The sequence below is a fragment of the Bacillus rossius genome, chromosome 12 (genome assembly GCF_032445375.1).
Source record: "Bacillus rossius redtenbacheri isolate Brsri chromosome 12, Brsri_v3, whole genome shotgun sequence".
In the NCBI taxonomy this organism is placed as follows: domain Eukaryota; kingdom Metazoa; phylum Arthropoda; class Insecta; order Phasmatodea; family Bacillidae; genus Bacillus; species Bacillus rossius.
The window spans coordinates 44,738,038-44,755,522 of NC_086339.1; the positions used below are offsets into that span (position 1 = coordinate 44,738,038).

Consider the following 17,485-nt stretch of genomic DNA (forward strand, 5'->3'; position numbering starts at 1 on the left):
GAAAAACTTTGTAAAAATTTTCCGGAAGTCACACGTAACACCGTGGTAACCGCTACAATAGGAAGTCTTTCTCCAAAATCTACCTTACTATATCAACAATTTATTACTTTTATTTCAATGATTTAAAGGCTGGAAAAATTATGCCAATACAATTGTATATGAACAGCATATTTTCTTTTATTCACTCTATTAGATACTGCATTAATTTTTAGAGTTATAAACCAAACCAACTTAAAAAAAAATGAACAATAAGGTTTTAAACGAACAAACCACCTCAGAGTCACTACAGAGAACTATTGAAATCGTTAAGATTCTTCCTGTTCCTTGTATTTTTATCTTTGTATCCATTTTATATATCAAAACAACATGAAAAAAATACTTCAGTATCGAACCAGAAACAACCACAAAATACACATGCAGAGAACCACAAAAAATACTGTTTGGCAAGTGTTTCTGCAGTGGATTTGAACTTTATAATAGCCTTCTGTGTTTCATAAATTTCAATTTTAAACTCTATTAAATTTAAATGAATTCTTCTAGATAAATTGACGATTGTAAGGCTGTGTACGTATTCGTCTGAATGGTGATTCTTAGGGGAAAAAAAGGATTAGGACCATTTTTGTAGATAATTTTATAATCTACAATTATTGTCTAGGCTATATTTTTAATAAAGTTACAGTTTTTGAGAAAAAGCCAAAAAACCGAAACTTTTGACCTTTGACCTTGAATAACTTTTTAAGCACACATGGGATTTATGGGGACTTTTGGCACTTTTATTTCTACTGGTGTACCCAAGATATCTACCAAAATTCAGCTCTGTCGGAATTTTTGTTATTTGATCACTATTTTTATGTCTATTTTGACCGGACTAATACTTATTTATTTATTTATTTATTTATTTAAATTTGTTACATGCCCACCGACAGTCTTGAGACTTTAGAGGTGGGCACGACACAAAACAAGTACAACACAAAACAAGTAAAAACAAACACTATCACAATAGAGACAGCACAGGATAAACACAAAACATGAAAACAGAAATGATATAAATACCAAAAGGACAAGATAACATGACACATTACTTAGCGAAATGTTATTTACATAATTATTAAACTATACACAAAATATATAAAAAAAATGGATAATACAAAATATAACATGTGAGTAGAGGACAAGTTAAGAGGATAAATTTTTAAGTTTAGACAATTGATTATTATTGTGATTCCTAACTAATCTGTATATTATGTCATTAAAGTTATGTAGAGTACAATATGTTTGGTATAAACGAGAATTAAATTGTGGTATTTTTAACCCAGTGGTTTCCAGGAGATAAGTACAGTTAATTTTAGCGTTAAAACAATTTTCAACAAACAGAGAATCTAAATATACTCTACGTGCACCAAGAGGAGTTAAAGCAGGTGAAGGAAGGTTTTTTAAGTTTATTAAATTAATTAATTTTGTTTGTATACTTTCTAGTTTATTTGCATCGGCCGACTTGATGTCATTCCAGATTACTGAACAATATTCTAATTTGGACCTTATTAAGGCAAAATACAGGGAGAGAATTGAGTCTGAATTGGTAGCATAAAAAGTAATAAATTTGATCATAGCAAGGGTTTTGCGGGAAGACATGTATAAATAGTTTACATGATTATGGAAAAATAATTTAGAATCTAAAATAACACCAAGATCCTTAATTGTTGAACATTTCGTGATTACAGAGTTTTCTAAAATATAATCAAAATTAAGTGGTTGATATTTCCTTGTAAAGGATATAACAAATGTTTTGTGTTTATTTAGTGTAACCAGATTAAATTTACACCAATTGTTTACTTGGGAAATGTCATTTTGTAATAAAATACAGTCATTCTGTGTTATTATATTCCTAAATATTTTTAGATCATCGGCAAAAAGTATTCCTGTAGAATGGTTGAGAATTTGAGGTAGGTCGTTTATATATAAATTAAAAAGAAGAGGCGATAATGTACCTCCTTGAGGGACACCAGAAGAGATACTAAACAGGGAAGAATTGTGGTTATTAATTGTAACATAAAAACTTCTATTAGTTAAGTAATTAGAAAACCAGTTTGTAAAATTTTGAGTTAAACCAAAGTTAAATAATTTTTTAAGAAGTATAGAATGGTTCACAGTGTCAAAGGCCTTGGCTAAATCAAAATAACAGGCATCCACTTGCCCTCTGTTGGTAACCTCTCTGTGTATAGGATTTAAAAAAGTAAGCAAGTTAGTGGTGGTCGATAAACCTTTCCTAAAACCATGCTGACTGTTCGATAAACTGTTCTTAAGCTGGAAATTTAAAAATCTAAAAATTATTTTTTCAAATATTTTAGAAAAACCATTGAGTAGAGAAATAGGCCTATAATTGTTAACATTCTGTTTAGAGCCTTTTTTGTGGATAGGTATCACCTTAGCAGTTTTCCATTTCTCCGGGAAAACAGAGGATTGTAAACTAAAATTAAAAATATGCAGCAAAAGAGGGACTAATAATTCAGAGCAGCCTTTTATAATGAAATTAGGTATGCCATCAGGACCAGTAGATTTGGATGATTTCAACGATTTTATGCCCCATAATACTAAACATTCTGAGATTGTGGGCACAGGAATAGATACTAAATGTATATTGTTTGTCACAGGTTGTTGGATACATGTAGAAGGTTCGTAGACACTGGAAAAATATTTAGCGTATCCATTGGCTAGTTCAGCGGGATCATTCGTGATAGTTCCATTAATTTTTAGAGAATGCTGTTCATAAAAACCATCTTTCATTAGTTTGACATATCGCCAAAATTTTTTAGGGTTAGTTTTAATATAATTATTGGTATTTCGAGTCCATTGAATTTTGTCTCTTTTTATTAAATATTTTACTAATTTACGATAGTAAGAGAAAAGTGAATAGTAATACGTGTTGTTGTTTCTTTTATAAAGCTTATGGAAATGCTTCTTTGACTTTAATGCTTGAATTAACTCACTGGTAAACCAAATTGGAAATTTAGATGATTTTTTGTTTGTGATTGGAATAAAGATATTCATATATCTGACCAGTCATGATTTTTGATGGAATTGAAAAGACCGAGAAAATCACCTTTTTTATAGTTTCTAAACGTTGATGTAATGTTGGAACTGTTTTTGAAGGACTCAATCTTGATGTTGATGTTTAATGCAGGATGATAAATATCTTCTTTGATAAGAACATCATAAGCCTTTGTCACTGAACACAGCTGTAGATTGGTTAAACACAAGTCTAAAAGATTTATATGAGTTTGAATATTGTTGCACTGTTTTAGACTATGTACAGATATAAAGTTAAGTAAATGGCGCACCTTAGTGTTAATGTTCATAGTCGCCTGATGGAAATGGTTAAGATTAAGATTATTCCAATCTATACCCGGTACATTGAAATCACCGAGTATCAAAATGTCATCTTGAAATGAGGAGAGTTTATCTTCTAAAAATTCAAAATATATGCGGACAAACTCTGCCGTTAAATCTGGAGGTAAATAGATATTTCCAATAATTAAAGATTTGCTAGAAGATGATTTTATTTTAAACCAAACTGTTTCAACACCAGGAAAGTCAAAAACAACGTACAGTTGAACAGAAATAAATTTCGACTTCTTAACAGCAGATAAAACACCACCGCCTCTTGATTTATTGGTTTGTTCAGCATTTCTGTCATTTCTAAAGACATGGTATTGGTCTGTGAAATAGTGTGACGTAATGCTATTTCCATTAAGCCAAGTCTCAGTTAGGCAAATAATATCGAAATGTGAGCTAACAATATTATCATAGAACTCAACAGACTTAGTCCTTAATCCTCTGACATTCTAATAGTAGATATCAAACTCCTTAATGATTGGCGTTAGGACGTGAGATTAAAGTGCTCCTCCGGACACCAAGGATGCTGACGCACATACATTGGTTGATGCACGGCTAGGAGTGGGCCGTGGCTGAACGTTCGGCTCATCGTTAATTGTTTCGTTATTTAGAATCTGTTCCTGGTGTAGTTTGCCGTAAAAGGGGCTTATCATACAGCCACTAGGCCAAAAAACAATGTTGTTTATCCTGTTGAAATCATTTTCAAGTACTGAAACATGGAATGATGCATAAGAATTATATTTGGTTCTCAGTTTAGTCACCTTGATTTGCGATAAATTTAATTCATTTGAGATATAGTCAATGATTTCTTTTTCCTGTACTTGAGGATCAAACCTGGTAACAAAAAGAGCCTTTGTTTTTAAGTAAGGTGGTTTTGAAATAGTTTTCAAAGATGTTGTGTTCCTGATGCCCACTTTAATTTGAGATTTTTTCTTTTCAGGTTCACGTTTCAATTCGTTGGTTGCAGTAATTCTTTTACTGGGTGCACGTTGCACCAGTGTAAAGTTGTCATTGTCAGCATGCTGCGTCATGCGGACTGAGCTCTTGACAGCGCGCGAGTAACGCTGAGTAGAAAGTAGGTCATCTGCAGGTGTGACGTCACTGGAACCAGCAATGGACACGAACGCATCGGTAGCCTTGTTACCAGCAGGATTCGATAGTACCTGATTGTATGAAATACCCTGATTATTTTTTACGTTTAGACTTTGCCTAAGATGAATCAGTTCTTGCTTAATTTCATGGGTTTCATTTCGTGCGTCAAGAAGAAGTGTTTTAGCACTTGATTTTCACTACTCAGCTCATCTACTTTAACACAAACGGACTTTATCAATTTGAATAGTTCTTCCATGTTCATAACTTCAAGCTTTGTATTATCTGGCTTCAGGACTGCTGACGGTGGATGCTGATTCAGACATCCAGAAGTAAACGAAGACCGATTTTTGGTCGGAGATCTTATCATGTTCATGTGGTCAGCAGGAATTAAATCGGTAGCTGAAGCATCACTGAAAGATAATCCAAACCCCGGGAATTCGGGTTGATCTAGGAAAGACGACTCAATATTGATAACACATTTACATACACAACTATAGAATGATTATTACGAGCATAAACACGGAGTGCGCGCACAAACACGACCGGTCTGCGTGAACACACGGCCGCAACATGCATAATACATTCAAACAACTTAAATAATTGCAATAAGCTACAATATTTTGTGGACATAAATATTCAGTTACAAATATAAATTGATTATATAAAAAGATCACGTTTCATATTGTTGTACAGAAAACTATTAATTTTAATCATATATCAAAAAATACCGCTTTACAACAAAAATTCACATAATTAGTTGTTCAATCATATAGCTGTGACAAAATGTGTAAAGCAAGAAAACCTGTAGAAGCGCAAAACCTTTATTGTACAGTATATAACCAAACTTTTTTTTACGGGAAGGTAAACTGCATTACTGACCAACCTCACTGATTCTAGTGGTCGGCTGTGTAGGAGAGTTCTTGTGTCATCTCATGGATTAGCTTACTTAGTAAAGGCATGCCAAACTAGTTGAGTATGTTATAATAAATAACTTGATCTAGCATAACTTGTGGAAGAGAAAAAATCTGAGTTTCGCCACCAACCCACCGCGGTAAAATGTAAAATATGTTTATCGTATATGTAAAGTGTTCTTTATACTTATTTACATATGTACGTACAAATTTAATATTTATTATTAATCTGCTGGGTTGAATACGGTTACTTACAGGTTTAATCACGTATGCACTTTGAGGGTCAAACGATCAAAGAAGTGTGGGGAGAATTGACAAAAAAAACCGAGCGGTAATCTTATGTCTCTCCGAGGCAGGCAGTTGGCAGATCTTCCCCAACCCTCTATTCAGGCTAGTCGAAGAGCATGACACCCCACTGAGCGGTAAGGAATTCTGAGAAAAGCCCCTTCATTCCTCCTAATCCACCAAAGTCAAAATGACTTGATTTTACAGGTGTTTAAAAAAGTAAACAGAACCTACACCCACATACATATTTAATTATGAAAAACAAATAAGGTAAATCTGAAATGCACACTCCTATACCATCCCCAAGATTTGGTGAGTATTCTTGAGAAACTATGTGTTCAAAAATACCGTGTATCAGCTGATTATACAGGCCAAGGTTATGGCACCCAGTTGGTGTTTGCATTTTATTGACATATATAACCATATTTTTAGATGAATAATACAAAAGCATTCCTGTAGTCCGTGACTATCGAAGATTTGTGTTATTTCCTTTTGAGAAACAAAATGTTTTAGGTTTACCTTAGCTAAATCTGCTTAAATGCTAGTGCATGTATCCAGTAATAGCTTGTGGCTCATACCGTCAAGCGGGGTGACTATGGTCACTTTTAATGGTTTTTTCATACCAGATTTGTTATATGTAATTATATATTTCATTAAAAATTTGTACAACACAGTACATGATTCTGGCTTTCAAAATACTATTATCATGAATTTTTTTGAGCCTATATATTTAAGTAAAAAAATAATACATTGTGACCATAGTCACCTCACCGATTGGGGTCACTATGGTCACAACACAAAACCAATGCAAAACATTCTGAAAATGGTGAATTTTTAAAGGGGTGAACATGGTCACACAAAATAATGAATACATAGCAATACACAAGAGTGAAATATATAAAATAGTCCTAAATAGGGCATCATATCTACGGTACCCATAGTTATGTTACATGCAGTTCCATAATTGTTCATTTTGCCAACCAATTTGTAAATTCTCCAACAACGTCACTAAAAAACATACGTTCGGTTGAACAGTTTAACCAACATTAAAGCTATCAAACGTTACATGAAACATTAACCTGCCTCTTCTCTCTTCAACTGATGCAGGAAGAATTCTGATTACCTGTGCTTTGTCAATGACAAAAACATCTGGCTTGTCTGACCAAATAAAGAAACCCCCTCGAGATTTTTTAAGAAAAGTCCTAAGTCTGTAGATTCTGTTACTAATGTCTGCCATATTGTCAAAATAGTTGTTAACATCTTCAGGACTTCACTGAGAACGATTGGGGTTGATGTTTGAGACCATGCGGGAACATATTTTTTCACTGTTGCGTTTTATGAACGACCGAGCCCACTCTACTCCTGGGGTACACCCATCAGAAAACCTTGTGATTGTTTTACCCTGCCTTTTTAAGTTTGATCGCACGAGCAAACGTAACTCAAATGAGGTTATTGGGAAGCCCCATTCAGCAAGCTGGGTGGTGTAAGAACACAACAAAGATTCTTCAGCTTCCGTTAATATTGTCTGTCCCCATGGTCTCTTCATGTCCATGTTCTTGCATCTTTTCCTCAACGCTTCCATTTTTACTTTGTATCTTTCGGAAGCTGTCATGCTCATTCCCTTTCTAACAGCAGTAATTGCTGAATCCATTTGTTCTGGGCTGTAATCCATGTAGGATCGCGACCCAGGGGATCGTTGATAGGTTCTCACCATGAAGATCACCTGCAAATAAATATAAAAAGAACACAGTGATAAGTATCTGTATTCTTGTTTTTATACATTTAAGGCCTAATTGCTAGTTAATTCTGAATAGGTTACCTATCGTAGACATTAATATTTTAAAAAATATGCATGTTTCATAGGTTATAATGAAAATTAACAAATGACCATAGTAACCCCAAATTATTTATGTATTTACACTATTTATTAGAAATATTAATGGCATACAGCAATTTTAAAATAAATGCTTACATGTTTACTTACCTAAAATCCTGAAATCTTGGTGCAGGTTACACAAGTACTCCTTTTGCTATACCACATGACACTGATCAGCTGTGTTAAACAGTTTAGCCAACATTTATTTTGAGGTAAATTTGCTGGTACAAAAAATTTAACAAAAAAAATATATATATTGGCGAAGTTTAAGTTAACATTCTCCTGTTATATTTCAATATGTTCATATATTCTGTAAAAAATATAGTTATTGCTAGTAGTGTAATTTATTGTAGGATAGGAGCAATCTTAAAATATATCTTTGCTTTGACCATAGTCACCCCCGTGACCGTAGTCACCCCGCTTGACGGTACTAAAAAACCAAAATTTTGAAAATTAATTTAACAAGTTTAACTCTGAAAACATTTGAATCTTTGTGAAGTCCTCAATTGAGCCACAGATGTTTCATGATGCAAGTTTGTCTAAACTAAAACAAATTGTTGTCCCACATATGCTTCTTTTCCATCACACCTTGTCCAAGCACTCAATGGGCAGTAATATTAGGTATATACCTATACTGTACAACACAATTATATGTGTTGACCCAAGAAGAAATTATGAAATGGAATAAGTGTTTAATAATTATTTGGCAGATAATGATGTGAATTTGTTAGTATGTTCTTCCACAAATACACGTTGCATACAGAAGTCATTGCCATAAATGATTTTCTAAATTCATAGTATGATCATTTTGTATTAACTGGTTTTAACATTTCATATTTTAGGTTCACAAAAATTGTGCTACAAGATGGTATCAACTTACATTTAGAATCACTTTGGCAGGCCACATGTTTCAACACTGGTTAAATGGTTTATTTTTTTTTTATTTTTTTTTTATTTGATTTGTTACATGCCACACCAACAGCACAAGGCTCCAACGGTGGGCACAACATGTAAGACAAGTAAAAAAACAAATACAGTAACAGAACAAAAATAGGAACAAAACAATAAATTATAAGAACAACAAATAGTAGGACAAAAACAAAGACAAGACAACATAACATACAAATATCCATATAAGTGCTTAACTTCTAAAAATTACTTAAAATAACAAAAATGTTTCATGAGAGTAATAAATGTATAAGTACAGAACATATAATATTATGTAGATAAATACAGTTAGTATCCTTAGATTAATACATCTGGTATTAAATAATTTAGGTAATAACATTAGAGCATAAAGATAATTAATCTTTGGATGCCAAAAAAATAATTTTTTTAACAATTTTTTTCTCTCTGGTAGGTTGTAAGTGACAACATATTAAAATTGTTAACAAATCTATATATAATATCATTTGTATTTAAAAGTGTGCACAAAAAAGGTGGGTTACGGCTATTAAAAGAAGGAATTTTAATGCCAGTAACATCAAATATATGAGGACATATAAGATTACCATAATAACAATTGAAGACAAAAATGGCATCTAAGATCTTTCTTCTAGTTGATAATGAACCAAGGAGGGAATTTAAATCTATGTTATTTATGGTATTTAATTTTTTGTTAATATAGTCAGATACTTTAGATTGAATCCTGTCAAGCTTTTCAATATCAGTGTTATTGATGCTATTCCATATAATAGAACCATATTCAAGTTTTGATCTTATTAGAGCTGTATAGAGAGAGAGAGATTAGAGTCAGTATTGGAGGTGTTAAAGGTGATAAATTTAATTAGACCAAGTATTTTGTTAGATACCGAGATAATGTTTTCAATGTGAATATGAAAAAATAGTTTTTTGTTCCAATAAAATTCCCAGGTCTTTAACATGTTGAGGTTTTTTAATAGGTGAGTTATCAAGTTTGTATTCATATTGCAACGGGTAGGTTTTTCTAGAGAAGGTACCTAATGATAGCAGTTTTTTCCATGTTTAGATTGACTAAATTATTTGTCCACCAATTTGCAATTTCTGTAATATCACATTGTAGTAGATAGCTGTCATGATATAAAGAGATTTTTCTATATATCTTTAAGTCATCAGCAAAAAGACAGAGTGAAACCACGACTCACCTGCCACACAGCAGCTGGTTGGACGCCAGCCAGTGGAGTCTCTTCCTCGACCTCCTCCTGCAACACAACCACAGTGGAGAAGACTGCTCTGGTACAAGGAGACAGCAGCTACACACACTTGCAGGCTACTGTACCTTGATGCTGTCCACCTTCACAAACTCCATCTCAACCACTGGCTTCTGTTCCATCTCCTGCAACAAGCAACACCAGTTACAAGCAGTAAACAACACCTTGTGCATTACAATATACATTTCTAACACATCATCTGCATACCATTCATTACATCGGCAATATAGGAGCTGTACAGTACATTAAAAACATTTCACATAAAAAAAATAACAAAAAAAAATATTTAGTAACAAATATAATTGTTTATCTAAAGGTACTTTTTATTTATAAAATATATTATTTTATATTTATTCAACTATTAATTTTTTGCACATTAATGGTATCTACAGAATAGAAATGAGACTGATGAATCAAAGGTAAATATGTAGTGTACGGATTAGCGTCAAAAAATATTTCAAAAATCTGAAATAACTTTCATTATACTCTTATACGTCCTCTTTTCATTTCAGCCTGCGGAGATAAGAAATTCCAAATACTTTAGGAGATATCAAATATTTTAATTTTCATATTTGGGCGATATTTGTTAAAAAAAATATTTAAAATTCTGAAAATACTTTTATTCTGTGCTCTTTAACTTCCTCTATTCATTAAACCCGGCGGAGATAAGAAATTCCAAATACTTTAGGAGATATCAAATTTTTTAAATTTTCATCCTGTGCACTCAAGCTGCGTTCAACATTGTTGCTTGTTTACAAGTATGATTATTTTTTGCGACGTACGTGAACGAGGATACCTGTTGTCTATTAGAAGGGGAAGGGGGGGGAGGGTTATGCGTGTTTCTAATGATCACTGATGTTCTTCGTTGCAAACTTGGGTGCCACCACGTGGAACCACTGCTGAGGCAATGAACTACAGGGCCGTGACGTGACCCGTGTGGGTTCTAGGCTCGATTCTTCCCCCAGTATCCGACCATAGAAATCTCTCAGGGTAAGCCACTTACAAATGATAGTAATTACATGGGTTCTTAAAGTGTCTCATAGTGCCATAGTCTCGCGATAGTCGCTCGAACATAGACGTCCACAATTTTGGTAAGGTTAGATTTATTTTTCCATTACTGTTACACAAAGTTATTGAATTTAAACTTTAAAAGAGTTATTGAAAGTAAAAAGCAAATGACACGTACAGTAGACCCTGGTTTAATATACCTGCTTATAATATTATATATTTTTTAACTTCCATCACTATCTGAAAAACAAACAATAGCAGCTCATTTTCCTTTCTTTAACGACCACGATTTTATTTTTATTTATTTATTATTATCTTTTTACAACCCGAACACATCGAAGCAGAGATTAGAGAAAGTTACAAATGGAGCATAAACCCAGTTTGTCGGTTTCTCAGCTGAAGTCTGGGGACGTAACGGAAAGCAGGTTGCCGCCATATTGTGACATGAAGAAAATCGCATTTTCTCATAAGTGATATATGAATGGTGGTGGAAAAGGAATGAATATTAAACAAATTAAGACTGTTGACTTGAGAAAAATGATTGTGTACAAGAGTATGTAGTAAATTACATTTCTATATACTAAGTGAAAACTGTTAGCGCTAAATTGGAAGTGTTTTACTTAAATTAGGACAGTTGTGTTAACTTTGGATCGTGTTAGATAGTAATTCGAGCTCTTGGAGTGTTTATTTACGTGAAATGTCGTCTTGTTCAGCATATGTGTGCACGAAGCATGAACAGGAGTGCGGGGAAGGGGGCCGAACAGCTGGAAGTAGAAAAACAGAAGAATTTAACTTTTCACAAGTAAGTTTAATCATTGTCCTCGAAAGTGTTCATGTAAGATTAAAACATGCCTCTTGTTTGGGCCTAGTAGAGTACCTATACATATATTTTAATACTGGATACAGAATATATACATACTTATTTTTGGAAAAATAGAAGTATACCTACTTATAAAATCATGGTCATATAGTTTTGCATTTCTATTTTTGTCATTTTGCAACACAATTTTGATAATAAACGAGATACAGATGTATGTAGGCCTAGTTTATATTTCATTAGAAGTGTACTATAGATGAGTCTTATTGTCATTACATTTATATCGCCATCACCCGGTTTTTGTGGTCGCAACCTGGGGAGGACCTTGTGTGAAGTGAGTTGTTTCTATGCCGAATTTACCAGGAGGGTGCCCGTGTGTCTAGCCGTTGTTGAAGACACCGGGTGGTAGAGCAGGGTGTGGTTCGTTAGCCCCAGCGTGTTAACTAGGTCTGTAGGCTGTGAGTTGATTGGCAACACACCATATGCGGAGGGTCGGTTGAGGTGATTACTGGTTTGAGTGAAATAATTGACGGCAAGGTCCGATTGGTGGATTTTATTACGCTCTGTGCGCTTCACTTAATTTTGCGATGCCGCAAACTCTGTTTACAAAGTACACAATTATTTTCGACATGTTGCACTAACACTTTACACTGACACGTTAATTCAAATAAAGTATAAGGTAGAGCACCTACTCTGCTTACGCTAATTGTCCACGTACCCTAGTGGCAGTTATACGGTGTGTCTCGGCTGGAGTCGGCCAGCCCCATAAATTATAATTGAGTTTACACGTAACATGTTCGCTAATTACTAAAGTTTGTGACCGACAGGCGTTTGCGAGGTTGTCTTAGCAAAAGTTCTGTGGTCTGGAGTCGGCCAGGTCCGTTATGCTGTTACTCGCGTGGCGACATGTACACGTCACGGGAGTGAAATGAAAAGCGGCCGGGTTAAGCCCAGTACCGTGCTTGGTTCAGGGACTCGCGGAGGGTGACTGAAAAAGGTTTTGAAGAATTAAATAATGACGATCAGTGAGACAAAGGTGATGACACTCCGCGGGACGAACATGTCCGCCCTAGGCTGCGATCCGCGAACAACTGCCGGGGGAACATGGCGCCGGGGAGGGAGCCATTGTTCCCTCTCGCCAAAATCACGAATTTACCGTTATACAAATTAAACTGGAAAACATACGTGATAATTACATGTCACTCTTGTTTTAATTAGATTTAAGGCTACTCTCAACTGGTTCTGTGTCTATTGAATTTGTGGCCACACAATTAGCCGATAAAACATTCCAAAGTCGGGCTCAAGTTCGCGACTGTTCGCTTATTATTCAAACACTCCCCTCGCTGCACATTATATAATTAATTACGACTATGTTGCACTCATGCAGTTTTCCTCTTTAATTAAGGCCCCAGGCCGCACGGGCAAGAATTTACGTTAGCGAATTGGGATGCCCTTACAGGGCCATCACACACACACTGAGACGCACTATTCCTGGCACTTAACTTTGGGAAATTATACCTGATGAGTTTAATGGGGCTTAATTTTCTAGCCTCCTTGCTAGGTGAGTAGGGGCTGTATTCCAAGACACAAAAATATGGGTTTAGGTGTTGAATATGTAATACCTGTAACCTAACCATATTCCCAGTGCACGATAGGACACAGCCAGTCCCTTATTTTTAGGGCACTGATTTTTGGTGTCCTATCTGTTGCCGATTTGATCCATAACTGTATATATATTTTTTTCCTTTTATATGAACTTTAACGGAACTTTTACGATTACAATTTCCCCCCTAATATCTTAAAAACAGCAAACATAAATACGGCCAAAAATTCATCGTTTATTCATGTAAAACCAAAATTAAATATTTTATTTCACATCATAATTCCATGGTTTAAAAAAATAAGCTAAAATTACGATGGATTCCACGAAGTACAACTGTTTATAGCCTCGCACAAGTCCATTTTATTAAAACGGCTGCCGATCTGATTCCTAACAGGGCTTCAGTTAGGACACGTTTTGGAATATGACCCGAGAGTTAGGGTACGGCAGTTGCCCAACAAGGCAGTGCATATTCGCTACCTTACTCAAACATCATGGAATACCGCCCTATATGTGATTAAGTTTCAGGGTGCTAGGGCTACTTGCGGGAGGGTGCTTCCTTTGACTCGTGTTGGCTTGGCGAGGGGTGCTTTTCACCAGCGGGGGCCAATACTGACGGGTGGAGGCCGGGCTTTGTGGCCTTCGGTGTTACGACGTCAATATAAGCCAACCAAGTTAATTTAACATATTCTACAAACCTAACCAGCAATTTTGTTTTTTTATTCTGTATTCAGTTGTAACATTTGTTAAAAAAAAAGCTACAGTTTGGGTTTTATTGATATCTAACATGAAACCATTTGCAACAAACTATTCTTGATCTTCATGCAAAGAAGTATTAACAATGTCATTTAACCTATCAAGATCGAATAGTATGAACATTTATAAGATTGCTAATAGAATAAATAATATGACATGATATCACATTCCTTAGAAGATCATTAATTGTGTTGTTTAACAGCAAGGGCGCTAAACATCCTTGTAGTTTACCATACGTTAAATGTTCTGTTTCAGGCCTTTTATCCTTGATTGTGCTTCTCTCGCAAAACATACCACTCCCTTACAGTTCTCACAAGCATATTATATGCAAGCATGTTAAATTGAATACCATGTCATTTATCATTATGGTGACTAACAAAGGTCCCAACACACTTCCCTGCGGTACTCCTGACGTAACCTCTCACTTCTCTAACATTGCCTTCCCCACTCACTTATAGTGCATAAACAATAACTTACACAAATATACAATTATGGTGAAAGTCTACTCTCCACTCTTTACTACCCTTCCCAAAAAATAGTGTCGTAGGGAATCTAACGTAACATTTGCCTTACATTGTACATTTCGAATATATATATGGCTAAATGTTTGTCAAACGTAGATGCGGTCAGGATTTGTCAATAATGTAGTCACGGTCACATGAACTTTTAAGCTGGTTGATGAATATATGTGTTTATTCTCCTTTATTATAGAATTTTGGGGTTACCAGATACAATAATTTAAAATTTTCTCCCGGGAAAATACGCTGACATACATATGAAGTCTTGACTTTTTATTTATTTTGCTTTCTGTCAGATGAGAGTTATTATGAAATCTTACACACATACCAGCTGTTCGCGAATATAAACAAATGGCTGCAATCTTCTTACGTGAACAAACTGGAAACAATGCTCAGAGGTTATGCTCCATTTGTAAGTTTCTCTAATCTCTGCATCGAAATGTATTGTAGAGAAGCCTAAGATGTACATCAAGTTCTGTCCCTGCCCGAATACGCCCGTCCAACCACGGGTTTATTTATATATATTTATATTTCTCTGTTTATTTTAATGTGCCTATACTAACCTAACTAATAGTGTTTTAGGGCTGGTTTTATGACCTCCGTCTAAATCTTCAGGTTAGCTAGCCCACAGGTTAACGAACGAGAGGTGTATTATGACCCATTCTTAGCCTGCGGTTGGCTAACCGGAACCTGACGAAGTGTGAGGTGTAATGATGGGTGTGTTGGTAATGAAATAAAGCAGAATTTGTTAACTTTTGTTGCTAGACAGTTTTTTTTCCTGGTAGAATGTGACGCCGTCCCCGTTGCCTGATCTGAATTTACGTAAATTTAAACTGGTGGGTTAATTATGAATCTCAAGGGTGGGGTTCCTGGCCTCGTGGCTGCAGGCAGGGATGCGGCGACAAAGGACTCCCCGGGCTGTTATGGCCTCCCAGGACGCCTTATTAATGAAACACACACGTATTTGTAGCCGTTTTATTACGTAGCACAGTCTACACGCCACACGTTCACGTAACTGGCCGCTTCATCGTCGACCTAAGCTCCGCGCACGATGAACCTGTTATGGCTTCTGCGAGAGTACTCGGACGCGACGTGAGGTGGGTGGGTGATCGGTCCCGCAAATTACTTATGAAAACACATGACACTATAAGGACGGCAGGTTCCGCGAATTTACTTATGAAAACACATTACACTAAAAGAGCGGTAGGTCCCGCGAATTTACTTTGAAAACACATTACACTGAAAGGGCGGTAGGTCCCGCGAATTTACTTATGAAAACACGTTACCCTAAATTACTGTGATTAGTCCCGCACAGGAGGATATGCACCAGCGGCTAGTTCGCGGGGTGGCGAAGGCCACGTTAAGCTGGGAACGGACACGGTGGAATCTGGTACGATATCACACACGTGGCCATGGCACGTCCCAGTTGATGACTCGTCCGAATGTTTGTGGTCGCGTTTGGCGCAGTGCCGTCCTGCGTGGGCAAAGAGCTATGTCCCGAGGTGGGACGTTATAGCGTGAGGCGCAGGTGCCACGAAGGATCACCTAATTGCTTACGTAAAATATAAAAATCCCTGATGGGATACACATTTTATTAATAGACCGCGCGAAGTTGCTAACGGCCGATTTGGGCCGACCGGGGAGCTGATATAAAACGGTTTGGCTATAATTACCTATTGCAGTTACAAGGTGTTGGCGCGAAAGTTGAAGGCTCCCCGTGCGTGGTCTGCCGGCCCGGGCGAGTGCTGGATGGCGACTGACTAACCTCCCTGGCCGCCGCGGCCAGGGAGGGGGGAAATTCCGCGGGAAAACTGCGGAGCGCGGGAAGATGACTTCGGCCAGCGTTGTGAATTATAACCCTTTATAAACTGATTATTACATTAACATTGATTATTGATGGTTTTAGATTTATTAGTTTCTGTTTATATTCTCGAATGCATGAAAAACAATACCCTTGCGCAGTGCCACACCCGGCCGGGCGCTTTGCACACGTAGGAGGCCGTGACTGACGTCACGCCGTTCGGGGCACTGCACTACGTTGCGCGAGCGGGCGCGTTCGGGGCGCGGCACTTATCAGGTGTTGAGGACACATAACGGCCTGTGTTCTCAGAGGGAGCACTGACGGCGGCGTCAATTGTTAGTCAGCTGTTTGTTTGTATTGTGATTCGGAATGTTTACAGCTGCAGTAAAATATGCCACGAACTTTATCTTGCAACAGATATAATTAAATTAACCAAAAACTACTTCGACGTTAAACCTGCTTTGTATTAAACCATATAATTCCAATTTAAGATTCAAAACCGTGTGTTTTCAACTTTACTCTTGTATTGAAACTCATGATTTTGTTAGTTTATATATTCAGCCAAAACTAACAAAGTAATTCTATACAAACAAATAAATAGCGATGGCATTTTTGCTAGAGAACACTTATTTCTTTCATAAATTTATTTCATAATCAAATAATATAGACCCTGTTTCTGGAAAATACTTGTCGATTTTCATTTCACTGGTGTAGGTTTCATTTTTGTACTAATAGTTTCGTATCACGTATCCAAATTAATCCGATCCTGATGGAATTAGTTTGTGGTATAGGATGCTTGCTGTTTAAATTTAGTAGGTCGAGAGTTCCTAGACATATTCACTGGTGAAATAATTATGATTGTAAAATGTATACGAAAGAAATACATTTTTACAAGACCTGACATAATTTGTTTGTATTGTGATATGTTAGGTATTTTGAGTTATGTACAGGATTTGTCAACATTTTAAATTAAAACAGCAAGTATAATGTAAAACAAGACCAATATATAAAGGGTCATGCCGATATGATCAAGGGATTAACTTGGATACGGGAAACAGATTAATTCCAGTGCTGTTTTAGTTTTGCACTTGCGTGGCAGGTAGATAATAAGTACCTAAAGGTTTTTTTAGGATAGGGAAGGGATAATTGGGTAACATTTATTTTCACATTCAATTGTATTCATTGAATTAGAACCACGTCTGAAGTCTTATGAAGTGCATTTCATTCCCGGCATATGTC

The 17,485-nt window shown here is 36.0% G+C and overlaps 1 protein-coding gene across 3 annotated transcripts in view; it reads right to left on the minus strand.

Moving 5' to 3' along the window:
• LOC134537894 (zinc finger protein 260-like) overlaps window positions 1–11,122 on the minus strand; it is a 104,356-nt gene extending 93,234 nt beyond the window's left edge. For 2 of the 3 annotated variants that reach the window (XM_063378819.1, XM_063378820.1), the window contains exons 1-3: window positions 10,955–11,094; window positions 9,815–9,871; window positions 9,681–9,737 (exon numbers count right to left, since the gene is read on the minus strand). In XM_063378819.1, the coding sequence (XP_063234889.1) occupies window positions 9,681–9,737; window positions 9,815–9,868 (111 nt within the window). In that variant the 5' untranslated portion in view covers window positions 9,869–9,871; window positions 10,955–11,094. Of the gene's footprint in view, window positions 1–9,680; window positions 9,738–9,814; window positions 9,872–10,954 lie in introns of all 3 variants that reach the window. The other variant, XM_063378818.1, reaches the window with a different exon arrangement.
• Between the last annotated feature and the right edge of the window lie 6,363 nt (window positions 11,123–17,485).